Genomic DNA, 14,305 nt, shown 5'->3' with positions numbered 1-14,305 from the left:
TCCCAGAAGTTTCCTTGTGAGGAAGTGCCATCCCGCCAACGGGAAGGCTTTTCGGGGAGATTAGTCGCCCGAAGAAGAGGAGATTTGACGCCCTGCTGTAAAAGATAAAATGTATCTTTTGGGAAACAGAGTTGCCACATTTCTAAGCTTTCTGAATTACAGGTATAGGACAGAATGCCTGTGACCTGGGATTTTCTGGATAAAGAATCATTTTGTAATTTGGTTCTCCATATCATAAGTCTACAAAAAAATTCACAAACATGAAATAAACCCAATTGGTTTCTTTTGCCATCAAAAATGATTATATTTTAGCTAGCATCAAGTATGAGGTACTGCTTTATTATTACTACAGAGAATAGGGAAATCATTGTTAAAACTTAGAATTATTTGATTTAAATGGAGTTTATTGAAGATGGCCTTCCTGTAATTCGGATAACTTCTTAACGGGTTTCCAGATAATGCATTCTATGCCTGTGCCAGTTTTCAGACATTTGTTTTTATATACATTTAGAAAGAAAAGTTGGAAAAGTTTTTTTCCCCTGACCTTACAGTGTTTTATCTATGTGCGTAAAAACTGTGCTTGTGAGGCCAACCTATAGATTAAATATGTTGCACAACCACATTTAATTAGGATTTCTCCCCACCCCCTACTGGTATTTTAAAAAAAGAAAACTGACCAGTACTTTCGTGCTTTTAACAAGCTGAAGCAAAAATTCTCCTAGCATTTAGTAAGTGGAATAAGATATAGGCTATTGAGAAACGTGCTGAGCCAATGGAGGAGCTTTAATTGAATAAGCAGATGGTTTCCCAAATACAGCCTACTCATCACAGGGCGTTGCTGGGGGGGATATGAATGAATCACAGTGCAAAATTGAACTTAAAAATGTCATGTTAGGCGTTAAATGAATGGCAGTTCTCAGCCAGGCCATGAATATCATTCCTCGGACATGTCGAACAATGTAGTGCAGGTATAGGACCTGTTATCCAGAATGCTGGGAACAGGGGTCCTCTGGATAACGGATCTTTCTGTAATTTGGATCTCATATCTTAAAGCTGGCCATAGATGTTGAGATTTTTAAAAGATCAGATCCTCATCGTGAGACCACGATTTTCTCGGAACGATCGTACAAATTGACCATCAACTAAAAAGACCAATTTGCCAGGAAAACAAGGGGAGATGCCTGCTTGGCCCTGCAAACATAGATAGATTGCACTAGGACTGACAATGATGTTTTGACCTGGCCGATCAATTTCCTGACAGATGTCGGACGAAAAGTCGTAAGATGTACCATCGTTCGAATCCCACTAACCGCACAATAATTTAGAAAAATTGGTCGGACTTCCCTAAAATCGGTCCTTCAGCAAGAAGAATCATCGCATCTATGGGGAGCTTAAGTTTACTAGAAAATCATGTAAACATTGAATAAACCCAATAGGCTGATTTTGCTTCCAATAAGGATTAATTATATCTTAGTTTGGATCAAGTACAAGCTACTGTTTTATTATTACAGAGACATGGGAAATCATTTTTTTTTTTTTTTAAATCAGATTATTTGATTATAATGGAGTCTAAAGGTGGCCATAGATGCAAAGATCCGCTCGTTTGGCGATGTTGCCAAACGAGCGGATCTTTCCCCGATATGCCATTAACAGGCATGGCTATATCGGGGGTAATCTGATTGTTCGGCCATATGGCCGAACGATCAGATTACGATGTGCCATGAGCTCCGGCGGGATCGGTCGGGTCAAAATCAAACCTGACCGATCGACCGATCTCCGCCGGGCGAAAGATGTCGGCACACGCCACACACGATCCACCTTAAGGAGACAGCCTTTATGTAATTTGGAGTTTTCTGGATAACGGGTCCCATACTTGTATCAGATAAAAAGTAAACTATACCAAAGAAAGCTACCAGTACAGATAGGAAAATAATGCAAACGGCAACTACCAGAGTAAAGTTTACATAAATTCATGGTTTGGGTGTAGATTCCCTTTAAAACCTTAACGCTGTTTTAACAGTCCAGTATTTTTATTGTTTATATTTGTTTCATTTGTTTATTGTTAATCAGCAGCCCAAACTGTACATACTAGAAATGTGCATTGTAAGAAATGTGCTAAAGAAACTGTTTTGGGCAACATAAGTTATAAGTTGGGAACATCCTGCAAAAAGCAGCAGCAATCAAAGGTCTACCAAGTGATTGGAAATGGCATTACTTGCTACTGTTGCTTTTGATCATGTAATTGGGTACAGTCATTAAGTACTTATTTAGATGCTGCGTTTCATATCACAGCCGTTGGTTGAAGAATGGCAGGTCACATTATTTAAACCCTGCCGTCCGGTTGCTACACAAAATGTGACATGAGAGGCTTCAGAGCCTGGGAAGAATGTGTCAGTGCAGAGCAGGATGTTCCCTCCCCTTCCTGTAACAATACAATTATATGAATGAAAAATTAAACATGGAACCCTGCCAAGTGCAATCCATTAATTGATAAGGTCTGCATTGCAATATGCTAAGCCGCCCTATCACAGCAAAAGGTCCATCATGCCTCACCAAGCCAAAGCATGATCCTTAGGCACAAAAATGTTCAATCTGCTCCCATGGGATCAGACCTGGAGGTCTCACAAAAGCAAAACCCCCGGAAGGTCCCCTTGCAGCCACCATGAGGGCAGGACCTGTAAACACAGCTGAATGCTATGAGCATGACACCATAAAACAGAATATGCAAAGCTTCCTATGCCGCAGAAACAAACTCAGATAACACAGCAAGGCTCACAATCTATACCGAAAAGAATGGGACCACTGACAGAGCATAATAAAAGTTAAAGAAACACTAATACCAAAAAATTTTAATCTTCTAAAGTAATGAAACCATAATCTACTGTTGTGCTGCACCAGTAAAACTGATGTGTTTGCTTCAGAAACTCTACTATAGTTGATATAAACAAGCTGCTGTGTAGCCATGGGGGCAGCCATTTAAAGCTGAAGCGGGAAAAAGCACAGGTTACACAGCAGATAAATTAGCTCTGGGACTCTTCAGACCTTATTTGTAATCTACTGTGTATCCTGTGCTTGAATGGCTGCCCCCATGGCTACACAGCAGCTTGTTTATATAAATTATTGTAGAATTTCTGAAGCAAACTCGCCAGTTTTACCAGTGCAGGGCAACATTACATTATATTGTCATTCCTTTAAAACACTTTCATTTTCTGGTGTTGCTGTTCCTTTAATGTCCTCCCCAGTGAAAGGCCATTAGTAGTCTTGCTAATTATACACACCTTTTCCTGCTCAGGACTTCCTGGCTACCCCACCAAACACTGTTCTTCTTGCATACGTGAGCGGACGTAACTACATGTCTCTCTCAGGGCCCCCTGGGTGCCCAACACATGCAGTACTCTATGTTTTGGGACTACAAATACTGATGCCTCCAAAGCACCCACCCACACTGAACAAATAAAAACTAATTAACAAATTTCCATTTTCATGGGAGTAACTGGACCCTTGGTCATCCTTCCTACAGCCCCACTGACAGGCACTCCATGTGCTTTTCTCCACCTATGTACAAATTGCAGGTGTTTGAAAGCAGATGATCCGCTCCATATGCTCCTGACCTAAAAATTCAGAGCTCCGGACGGTGTCTTTGAAACCACCACCTGCAGAGTTCCTAACTGTCAGCTAAGTAGGTCAAAACTTGACTAGCGCTTTCCCATAAACTACTCATTTATGCTTCAGCATTATAAGATTTTATGAATTGTGTATGATTGATCTCCACTTGGCACATTTGGAGGCCCATTTATCAAGGGGCAAATTTCTAATTAATTCGAGGTTTTTTTAAATGAATTTGATCAAACGATATTTGAGTTTTTCTCAGAAAAAAACTTGAATGTCAGGAACGCAGCAAACCACTCCAAACAGATCCCAGGACATCTCCCATTGACTTAAACAGCAATTAAGTAGGTTTGAGGTGGCAAATAGTAAAATTTGGTTTATAAAGAGCCAGAGTATGAGAAATCTAATGAGAAAATCTAATTTGATTTTTTTTAAAAACCCGAATCGAATTTTAACAATTCCCTAGTCGAATTTGACAGTTTGGTCATAAAAAATCTTGAACTCTTGATAAATCTTCCCATTGATGTTGCTTGCACTGGTGAGGAGCATTGAACATGTCTTGGGGTTCAAACAGCAGGGAGCATATCAGCAAAACAACCCAAAGAACTTCACAGCTGACACAAGGATGCAGCAATTCAGGCACACAAACTATTAACGTTCTAACGTTCAGTCTGGCCAATCTCCAGGAATGGCCTACGGCCAACAGTAAAGGCTGGCAGATCACCGTTTCACCAGTGTGTATGGAGAGAATCTCTGCTAAAATGTACTGCACCAGCCATAAGGTGACAAGGACATGCACTTTAGAAGACTCAGCATTTAACCACAGTGAAAAAGACGCAAGGGCTGCAGTAGAAATATTTATATGTGCAGAAATATTACCACACCCTCACCTTACATGTGCCCATTAGCCCTTAAACCAAAACAGAAATAACCATCACTTCACTAAGTCTTAACTATGGAGCAACTGCAACTAAATCTGCCCTGGAAAAAGACTACCACTAAAAGTTTTGACCTGCAATATAAAGTGTTCCCTGCCCAAGGGTCTAAACCACCAAGATACACACACCGCATAATCTCATCTACTTTAAAACTACAAGTGCAATTGTGATGCAACTTTACTCACTTTATTGTTAGAGAAACTGACATTTTTGTCCTATAATCACCTATTATGCCCCTCCAGAAAAAGTCAGTAGTTTACCTGCCTACGTATGAATCCCTCAGGGGTTTTAAAATCCCTTCAGGGAGAGGACTGCATCAGCTCTTTGCAGTGGTGCTTGCCCTGATGGTCTGCCCTATCATCATACAATCTGATCATTTGGCCCTAGGGCCAAACCATAGGACCGGCCTGATATTGCCCACCTCAAGTTCATGGAAAGGTTGCTTGTTTGATGACCTTGCCAATTGAGCAGATCTTTCTGTGTTTGGCCAGCTTATTACCTATATGCAAACAAGTTTGCTTTTAAAACAGTGACCAGTAAATGCTTCCTGCTGATGAGTTGCTATAGATAACTAGACACATAGCAAACTTTTATTACGTAACCATGTATATATAGTGAATAAAGTACCCCCTATCGTAAAATATAAGGATATTATAAGTCACATAGGAGTTCCATGATCATATAAAAGCAAGAGGCCGAAAGCAGAGTGCTTTTATACAGGTCATGGAACTCCGAGGTTACTTCTAGTATCCCCATATTTTCCAACAAGGGGTACTTTATTTAATACAATAGTTTTAGTGAGTTATGTGACAAAAATTACATCACTACTCACCGTTTATAATTGATGACATCACTAGTCACCGTTTAGAAGGATATAATTTACAAGATATTCATGGCTTTGGTGTATTAGAACAACATATAAAAACAGCAATTCAAACAGGGGCCTATACATATATAACAAATAACATGCTTACTTGCCTTGATTGGCCAATTACATCTGAAACTAAGTAACTCTATGCTATTATCTTAGTATAACAGTATCAAGCCAAGCACTGAGGCACCCAAAGAAAAGGGCTCCCAAATGCCCCCCCCCACACTCATATGGTGGGGGGGGGGTATGAGCATCACCCTGGCGAGGAGCAAGTAAGAAGTCAGGCAAGAGGTACATGCCTAGCGCCCCCCCCCCCCCCCCGAACAACATAGCAAAAGCAGCTGATTAATTCCCACAGTTACAGAAAGGGATAAACAAATACAGGTATGGGATTTCTTGTTCAGAAAGATCTGAAATAGAGAACGGTCATCTATTTTAAAAAAAAAATCTATTATATTTCCTTTTTTTTTCCTAATTCCAGATAAGAGATCTTCCTCCCTGTGCTGGTTTCAGTTGCAATAAAATGACAAGTAAATATTTAACTACTAAGCTGTTTTAGTTCATGAGAATTGAAAAGTTCTTTGGAACAACATTTTCTTTCATTATACAAAGACATGATTTTGGTTGGAGGACCCCTTTAATAGGCTTAGACTCAGAGAATGGCCAGCATTGCTTATTATTGTCTCCTCAGTATTTGTCCAGCCACCTTGCACCTGTCATACTGGGCCCATCCAAACTCAATTTGTCTTAAAATGCCCCTTTCACTCACAACCAGATCTGCAATTTTCTTCACTGTAACAGCCCACTCTTTCATAAGAGTTTTCTTAGAATTAAATAGATATGTACTTTATGGAGCATACATATGAAACAAATAGGAGGATTATTTTACACTGGGCAAACACTTGAGAGGACTAGTATGCTGTAGAGAGCCGAGTGCCTGCTCATGACAATCCATATAGTAGAACCTCGAAGTTCAATAAGATTTTCTACAGTCATCCTTTATGTTTCAGATGCTACAGATATTCTTACAAACTAGGCTATTATATGTATTATCTAGTATTTTAACCATATACTGAAAGCAAGAAAAGAATCAATGGATATATTTATGAATTCCAATGAAATACCTCCAGGGCCATTATTTTATTCAATGACGCCAAAGAAAATAAGCCTGAACAATGGCATTATTTTTTTTATTTGCTCACCATGTTTAAAGGAGACGGAAAGCTCCAAAACAGTTTATTGCCAACAGATTAGCCACAATAGTGCAAGCTAGAATGCTATATTTATTCTGCAGAATGCTTTACCATACCTGAGTAAACAGCTCTAGACTGTTTGTTTAGGATAGAAGCTGCCATATAAGCTTGATGTGACATCACTTCCTGCCTGAGTCTCTCCCTGCTCACTTTCAGCTCTGAGCTCAGATTACAGCAGGGATGGGAGGAGGGAGGGGGAGAGGAGCAAACTGAGCATGCTCAAGCCCTGCCCTGGAGGTTTAATCCGATACAGAAGCCCATGTGTACACAATAAAAGGAAAGAAATGCTGTGTTTCTTTTGAGAGAGGACTTAGAGCAGCATTACTTTGAGGGTTAACTAGTGTATTTATGTAGACCTTTCTGATAAAGCTTACTTAAAGGGATACTGTCATGGGAAAACAGATTTTGGGGCTAGACATTTTGTCAATTTCCCAGCTGCCCCTGGTCATGTGACTTGTGCCTGCACTTTAGGAGAGAAATGCTTTCTGGCAGGCTGCTGTTTTTCCTTCTCAATGTAGCTGAATGTGTCTCAGTGAGACATGGGTTTTTACTATTGAGTGTTGTTCTTACATCTACCAGGCAGCTGTTATCTTGTGTTAGGGAGCTGTTATCTGGTTACCTTCCCATTGTTATTTTGTTTGGCTGCTGGAGGGGAAATGGGAGGGGGTGATATCGCTCTAACTTGCAGTACAGCAGTAAAGAGTGATTGAAGTTTATCAGAGCACAAGTCACATGACTTGGGGCAGCTGGGAAATTGACAATATGTCTAGCCCCATGTCAGATTTCAAAATTGAATATAAAAAAATCTGTTTGCTCTTTTGAGAAATGGATTTCAGTGCAGAATTCTGCTGGAGCAACACTATTAACTGATTCATTTTGGAAAAAAAAAATTTTTCCCGTGACAGTATCCCTTTAATCCCCCCCCCCCACCAGGGTAGGGTTTCCACCTGGCCGTTATTTTAGATTTTAAAAAAAAATTTTAAATTATGATTGATTCCAATGTTATAAATAGGAAGAAAAGATAATTATATAGGAAAGCCGGTATTTTTTTCCTAGAAAAGGTGGCAACCCTAAACCCGGGTTTGCTCACCGAGTATCCTTATTCCAATGAATGCAGGAGGATGCTGACAGTCTCGAGCAAGAATTACACATATATCTCAGAAACTGCTTTATAAGAGAGAATTTAGACTGCAAAGGGAAAAAAGCACTGCTGCTGCTAAACCTACAGTCATCTACAGACACCATGTCACAGCCAACCTGCAGATGAGAATACCCCCTCTCTCCTTGCTGGTGGTGAGCTAAATATCATCACTGAATAAACACACAAATGCTAGTACAGTCCCCTGCTTTGTGTGGCTGATACTTCTTTTCTGGCTTTCGGAAATTCCGCATTGCTGTTTATTTTGTGTGGTGCTGGCATTGGGGGGGGGGGGGGGGAGTCTCCCGCAGACGTGATTTCCAAGACGCAGAGCTCTAAATTTCTTTTTACCCAGACAAGAAAACCCCTCTCATCACCAAGGAAGCGGAGCTGAAAACAGAAACATTCACCCCCTCTGGCATTTAGCAATTTTGCATCTTCTTGCAGTAATGAATTTAATTTTCATTAAAGAATCCCCCTCCTGACCTGAATTAATAGGGGTCCAACAATTATGCCCTGGAATCCCCTTCTCTTTCTAATGAATATACCCCACCAGAGCTGAATTAATGGGGCTCCCACAATGGTGCCCTGTAACCCCCTTCCCTTTCTAATTAGTATTCTCCAGCTTGAACTGAATTATGGGGTTGCCAGAATTAAGCCCTTTCTCCGAATCTGTTAACACAGGACCAGGTCTACCACCAGTGCACATGATCCTGCTCAGAGGGATCACCACCGGGGTTCCTGGGCAACTGAACTGATGTGGCCAAAGATGGCGTGCGGTGTTGCATTTGACCAAAAGGAATGGGAGGAAGATTCTGGAAGACCTGTACAAACTATTCTACCAACCAAACACAGCCTAATGTATTCTAATGTAAGTCTGATGCCAAGTGGAAAGCATCTTTTTAGTAGGGTTGTTCCGTGGTCAGTGAAAATGGGGCTTGATGACAATCTTATTTATGGAGAAGAAAGAAAGGCTATTTTTTTCCCAGAAAAGGTGACAAAACTTGTCACATGGCATACATGAATATATAGTAACAGTAATTGAATATATAGTAACAGTAGTAAATAGTAATACAACAGTAACCATGCAGATAGATTAAATGGAGTAAATAAAACAAAAGGGGGGGGGGAGTACTGCAAACCGGCCATAGCAACAGTGTGAATGGTAGAGAATTAAAGGGATGTTTAGTGAAGCGGACAAGAGTAATAGAACACAAATGTAGAGTACAAACAATTCGAATGTAAGTACCAATCTCAATACAATGAGGGGAGCCAAAATCATTCAGGCAGGTTAACGGCAATAGACATCGCTCCATTACACACAAAACATCCTAAAAAGAAAGATCAAGGAAAATAGCCCATATGAACAGATGGTTACATTACTGACAATGTCACAAGCACAATGGGATCAACCCCACAGAAAAGTCACTACAGAATTGCTGCAGACTGCTTCCAATCACTCCCAGTAATGGCTACTGGGCAACATGATTGACAAAAAAAAAATAGGCTGTGTGTTCAGAAACAGTTGCATGTGTGTGCCATACTCCCAGTACTATTCCATGGGATAATCACACAGAATGATCTCTAACAAAGTGGTTGAGATGGAACAGAAAAAAAAAGTCTCTGCGTGGGACATTAGTTTAAAAGAGGCACAGTGACGGGAAACCAATCTATTTACCAATAAATTGCCTGTGATGTGTCAGCCCATACCAGCCTGATGTGCTCATAAGTATCAGACCCAGTTTTATTGTTGGCAATCAACTCTTAGGGTAGGACTACAAAGAGATATTTTCGACGCGATGTGACAAAATGCCAGCGTCCAATCGCATGCGACGGAAATAAAGTAAGTGAATGCATTGTCAGATGAAGTCGCATCGTTGATCCGACGTGACATGACTGTCGTATGCAGACACTGCACCTGCATCCGTCAGTCGTGTCGGATCAACGCTGCGACTTCATCCGACATTTCTCTTACCTTATTTCCGTTGCATGCGATTTGACGCCGGTGTTTTGTCACAGCGCATCGTATCGCGCCAAAAACATCCGTGTAGTCCTACCCTTATGAGAATGCACCAAATGAACTACAGGCCCACACACAAACTATATAGTTCAGTGAAAATGTGATCAATACCTATATAGGTGGCCATACACGCACCAATATTATCGTACGGAACTAATTTTCAGAAGACAAGCCGATCGATATCGGCAGAAGGCTTGGATATGTCAGCTCCTTGATTGGCTAAGCGGAAACTTTTTGATCAAGCACCTGAACATCAGCCACTGTAATCTTCAGATAGAGAATTCTATTGTTTCTACCTGTATATTGGACGGTTCTGCTCTACATGTCTGTTTTGAAATGAACGATCTTTCCTGGAAAGATCTTTTCCAGGAAAGGTCATAATTGTTATGTCTATGGCCGCTTTAAGAAATGTGCCAATTGCCAGCTAAATCCATAGTGACCAACCAAAGAATTGGTTTCATTATTATAAGTGGACCAATAAAAGCTCCTTGACTGACTGACTGCTATGAGTTACTGCACATGGGGCAATTTTGCAGCTGTAGTAGTAAAGGAAAACTCACTCCTTTACTTATGGTGATAGCTCAGCCAAAGACAATTCCTACTCAAAATCAAGGACTGACCAAAAAAAAAAAAAAATGACCATCCAAAAATGAAAGGACTGATGTGCATGGCCCTCTCACTCTGTTTAAACTTCAAGGACATTATCCTTTTACCATAGTAACCAGGGGCATCATTAGGGGTGTATGTCCTGGGTAGTAACAGGGCACCCAACTAACCCTACTCTGTATAGACTCTTGCAATACACTCAACATACAGTAAAGCAGATGACAATGACCTCTCAGTATCTCAGTTAGGCCAAAGCCACACGCAAACTGTCATCTTAGGCCACTGAAACCTTGTCTAGCTGGTTATAGCCTTTTACATGCTAACCGTCACCTTGCCTAAACCTCAACCACAATGACTTCTCAGCTTAGAGCCAGCAGGTCAGAGACTAAGGATTTATTTAACAAATGATGACCTGAAGTAGCTAGTCGCCCTTTATTCATTGCCTCTGAAAAACTATGAGGTCTTATTGTAACAAGCATTTGAAAACATATAAGCTCCTTAAAGGAAAACTAAATCCTAAAAATGAATGGTTAAAAATGCCATCATTTCTATACTGAAATTACTGCACCAGCCTAAAGTTTCAGTTTGTCAATAGCAGCAATGATCCAGGCTCTAAGCAGCTGTTGAGAAGCTAAGCTAAGCTTGCAATTCAAGCAGAAAAATGAGGTTGTCCTGCAATATAAGCTGATGCTACAAGGATGATTTGTAAATTCCGATGCTAACTGCACTGATTTCTGAAGTGACATATACTTATTTGTATAAATTACTAATCAGCTGTATACTGTGTACTGTATATTGTGAGCGAGTCCCTAAACTCAGTAAGTGACAGCAGCACAGAGCATGTGCCTTGGGCTGGTGCAGAAGCTCAAAACAATGTTCAGGCCTACCTCTTTAGTTCTCCTTTAAAAATGCACTTGTCATGTCTAGTGTGCTTATTCACAGAAACAGGACTTGCCTTAATTAGAGACTTGCAGCTTATCCTACAGGGCTGGTCTGGGAATTCTTGTAATAACATTAATAACGAAGCTTTGAGGATACAAGCCAAACTTGTCCCCTGTTGTGGCCAGGGTATTTAATGCAACTGTATAAAAGCATCAGCAAAGAGCCCTGTATTATTCACTGGTTTATAAATATGGCCAATATGCAGCATTCTAATACATTCATGGAGGATGTCAAAAGAGCCTATTTTACATCACTGTGATCGGTTATCAGCAAAAAAAAAAAAAAAAGCAACACGGAAATGCCCGGCACTGCTCTCAGTAAAAGCCAAAAATGTCAATCTCATCAAAGAGCCATAAAGCAATGTCCACTCAACAAAGGGTCTCCCAAATTCACATCTAAATGGAAAACATTTCTAAATAATCTAAATGACACAGAAAGATCTAAAATACAAGCCATTTTTAATAGTTCCAATCCAACACAGGACTCTACATTATAAGGACATAAGTCTACTTCAAGCAAGTGAAACTCATTAATATATTCTCATTTAATCAAGTTTTTGTTATGTTTATATTTTTTTTTTTTATTTTTTTTTTTTTTGTTAATTATCATTTGTTTAACTCAATCATCCTGTTATGGATTCCTATGAATATTCATGTTTATTGTACTGCATTTTTATTAATAATAAAATTATAAATAAATGTTAAAAAAAAAAAAAAAACAAAAAAAAAAAAAACAAAGGGTCTCCAGGCAATGTAAGTAACAAAGGTTCAATTGGGACAGGCTATGAAATAACCAACTCTATCATTCTTTGCTAGAGATGTATAGGGAGGGCCTCCAGCATTGCCTTTCCAACAAAGTACCATGGATATCAGGCGCTTCTCTCTGAGGAAGGCGTAAGCATGGCCAAAACATGCTTCCCAGTGTAACTCAACAATGACTGCCAATGGCATACGAGTGTTGCTAAAGGGCTGGAGGTAGAGATCTAAGGGCCTTGGACATTGCTGAAAGGTTGGGGCTTGAATAGCAGGAGAATCCTGCAGCCCTCCAGCTGATGTTGAAACCCACAACAGCCCATGTGAATGTTGCTGCTTTAGCTGGAGGACCAACGGTTCTCCCAAGTGGGGGGGGTTTCTAAAATGAATGAGTAAGCAAAGTTCTAAGGGTTCTGGGGGCCAATGAGAAAAGCCTTTGCTGTTCTACTTAAAGAGAGAGAGAGAGAGAGAGAGAGAGGGGGGGGGGGATGGGGGGAGTAGAGCAAACTGGGCAATGGTATCAGGACAGTGTGGCCCCTGGTATACAGGGGGGGGCAAGTTTGTACAGATCAGGATTGTCCATTGTGCAGTTGTGTCAGCTGTTTCCAACTACAACTCCCATATGCAGATGTTCCAGTAACAGGTGGAGGGGTGTAATGTAAGGTGCACACTGCACATACATATATATTAATATTTAGGGGTATAATAGAGAAGCAAGTAGTCCGCATTATACTGTTATAAGCCCGAGTGCTGCCTGTGGGACCCCAGACACTTATTAGTCTGCTGTGAGTGTGGGACTGAGGCTCCCAGGTCCATTGATCACGTGACGCTGCGCTCAGGCAGATGCCGGTACTTACCTGTGAGCAGTGAAGGAGTGTCCCGCCTCCTGCGGGGGCCGCCGGCCTCACACAAGGTACAGACGGACACGGGCGGCAGGAGCAGCAGCACAGACAGGAGCAGCGCCAGACACACACCGGGGGATTTGTTTTCGGGCGCAGCACAAACACAGACCCATTGCGGCAGCGCTGGCACCAGTCTCCTCTTCTTCTTTCTCCCGCTCATGGCTGCCCCTATCGCCGCTCCCCCTACACCCATCACATTCCAGCCCGAGGGAACGCGAGGTTGGTCCGGCCGAGCCCTCTCGCCCCTCTCCGGGTTATAACTCGAACAGCCACCCGGGAGACACGGCGCGCTCCACTCACTCGCTCAGGGGCCAGTGCGGCGCGCACACGTCAGCAGGCGGGGAGGCCGCAGTACGCGGGAGGAGTTACGCCGAAGCTCCGCCCACTGAGGGTGGGGAAGCGGCTGAGTAATAGCAACAGATAGGATTGTCCATCAGCGGCGGCTGGACGTAGGTTGGGGCTGTCAGTAGCTTTCCAGCTGTTGCTGAAGTTCTGTTTACTCTGGGCTCTCTCAGAGGTTTTGTTAGTGCAAGTGATTCTCAGGCGCGTTATGGCCCCATTAGCAACATCACTGATGAGTAAGTCAGAGTAAAGGGACCGCAGCGTGTTGTGTCGCGTCCTGTCTCTCACCCTATTGGCGCAAATGTTGACACGTAACTATTAGAGCTTAGGCTCAGTCTTATATTAATTGGGAAGTGTCAATGGGGCAAATTCACAAAAGCGCAAAGTGGCTAACACTAGCGTAAATTAGCCAGCGTGACGTCATTTCGTTACTTCGCCGATATACTAGCGGGCGCTGGCGTAAATTCTTTTACTAAACGTTATCTCTTGCGCCAGACTTGACTTCACCCCCTTAGACCAGGCGAAGTGCAATAGAGTAGATAGGAATTGCTTCAAAAAAAAGTTGAAGTTGGCGTCTTTTACTTTTTTAAGGGTGATAGGCTGAAAAAGATCGTAATTTTTTTGGGGGTACCCTCCTTCCCCCCCCCTACATCTCCTAACATATGACACCTAAACTATACAGTGGGCACATCTATAAGGGAAAATAACAACTCTATATTATTTTATGAAGCTTTCCCATGCTTGTGTAGTGGAATGTATTTGCTGCTACATATACGTCCATTGTACTATAACTTGGCGCCATATGCAAATTAGGCATTGCCAGCGTAACTTCGCTTTGCTTGACGAATTGACGCTGGCGCAACTTCACTACCTTTCGCCTCCCTGAGCGCAACTTCGGATTTTAGTGAATTAGCGTCGCCCTGGCAAAGGCT

General features: G+C 41.7%; 1 protein-coding gene across 1 annotated transcript in view; it reads right to left on the bottom strand.

The window, feature by feature from the left end:
- Positions 1–13,410, bottom strand: part of stim2.S (stromal interaction molecule 2 S homeolog) — a 65,731-nt gene extending 52,321 nt beyond the window's left edge. The window contains exon 1 of the mRNA XM_018243083.2: positions 12,987–13,410. Within this exon, the coding sequence (XP_018098572.1) occupies positions 12,987–13,224 (238 nt within the window). The 5' untranslated portion in view covers positions 13,225–13,410. The remainder of the gene's footprint in view (positions 1–12,986) is intronic.
- Positions 13,411–14,305: the final 895 nt, after the last annotated feature.

Source organism: Xenopus laevis, chromosome 1S, assembly GCF_017654675.1.
Source record: "Xenopus laevis strain J_2021 chromosome 1S, Xenopus_laevis_v10.1, whole genome shotgun sequence".
NCBI classification, from domain to species: Eukaryota; Metazoa; Chordata; class Amphibia; order Anura; family Pipidae; genus Xenopus; species Xenopus laevis.
This window is presented reverse-complemented; position numbering and strand designations above follow the sequence as displayed.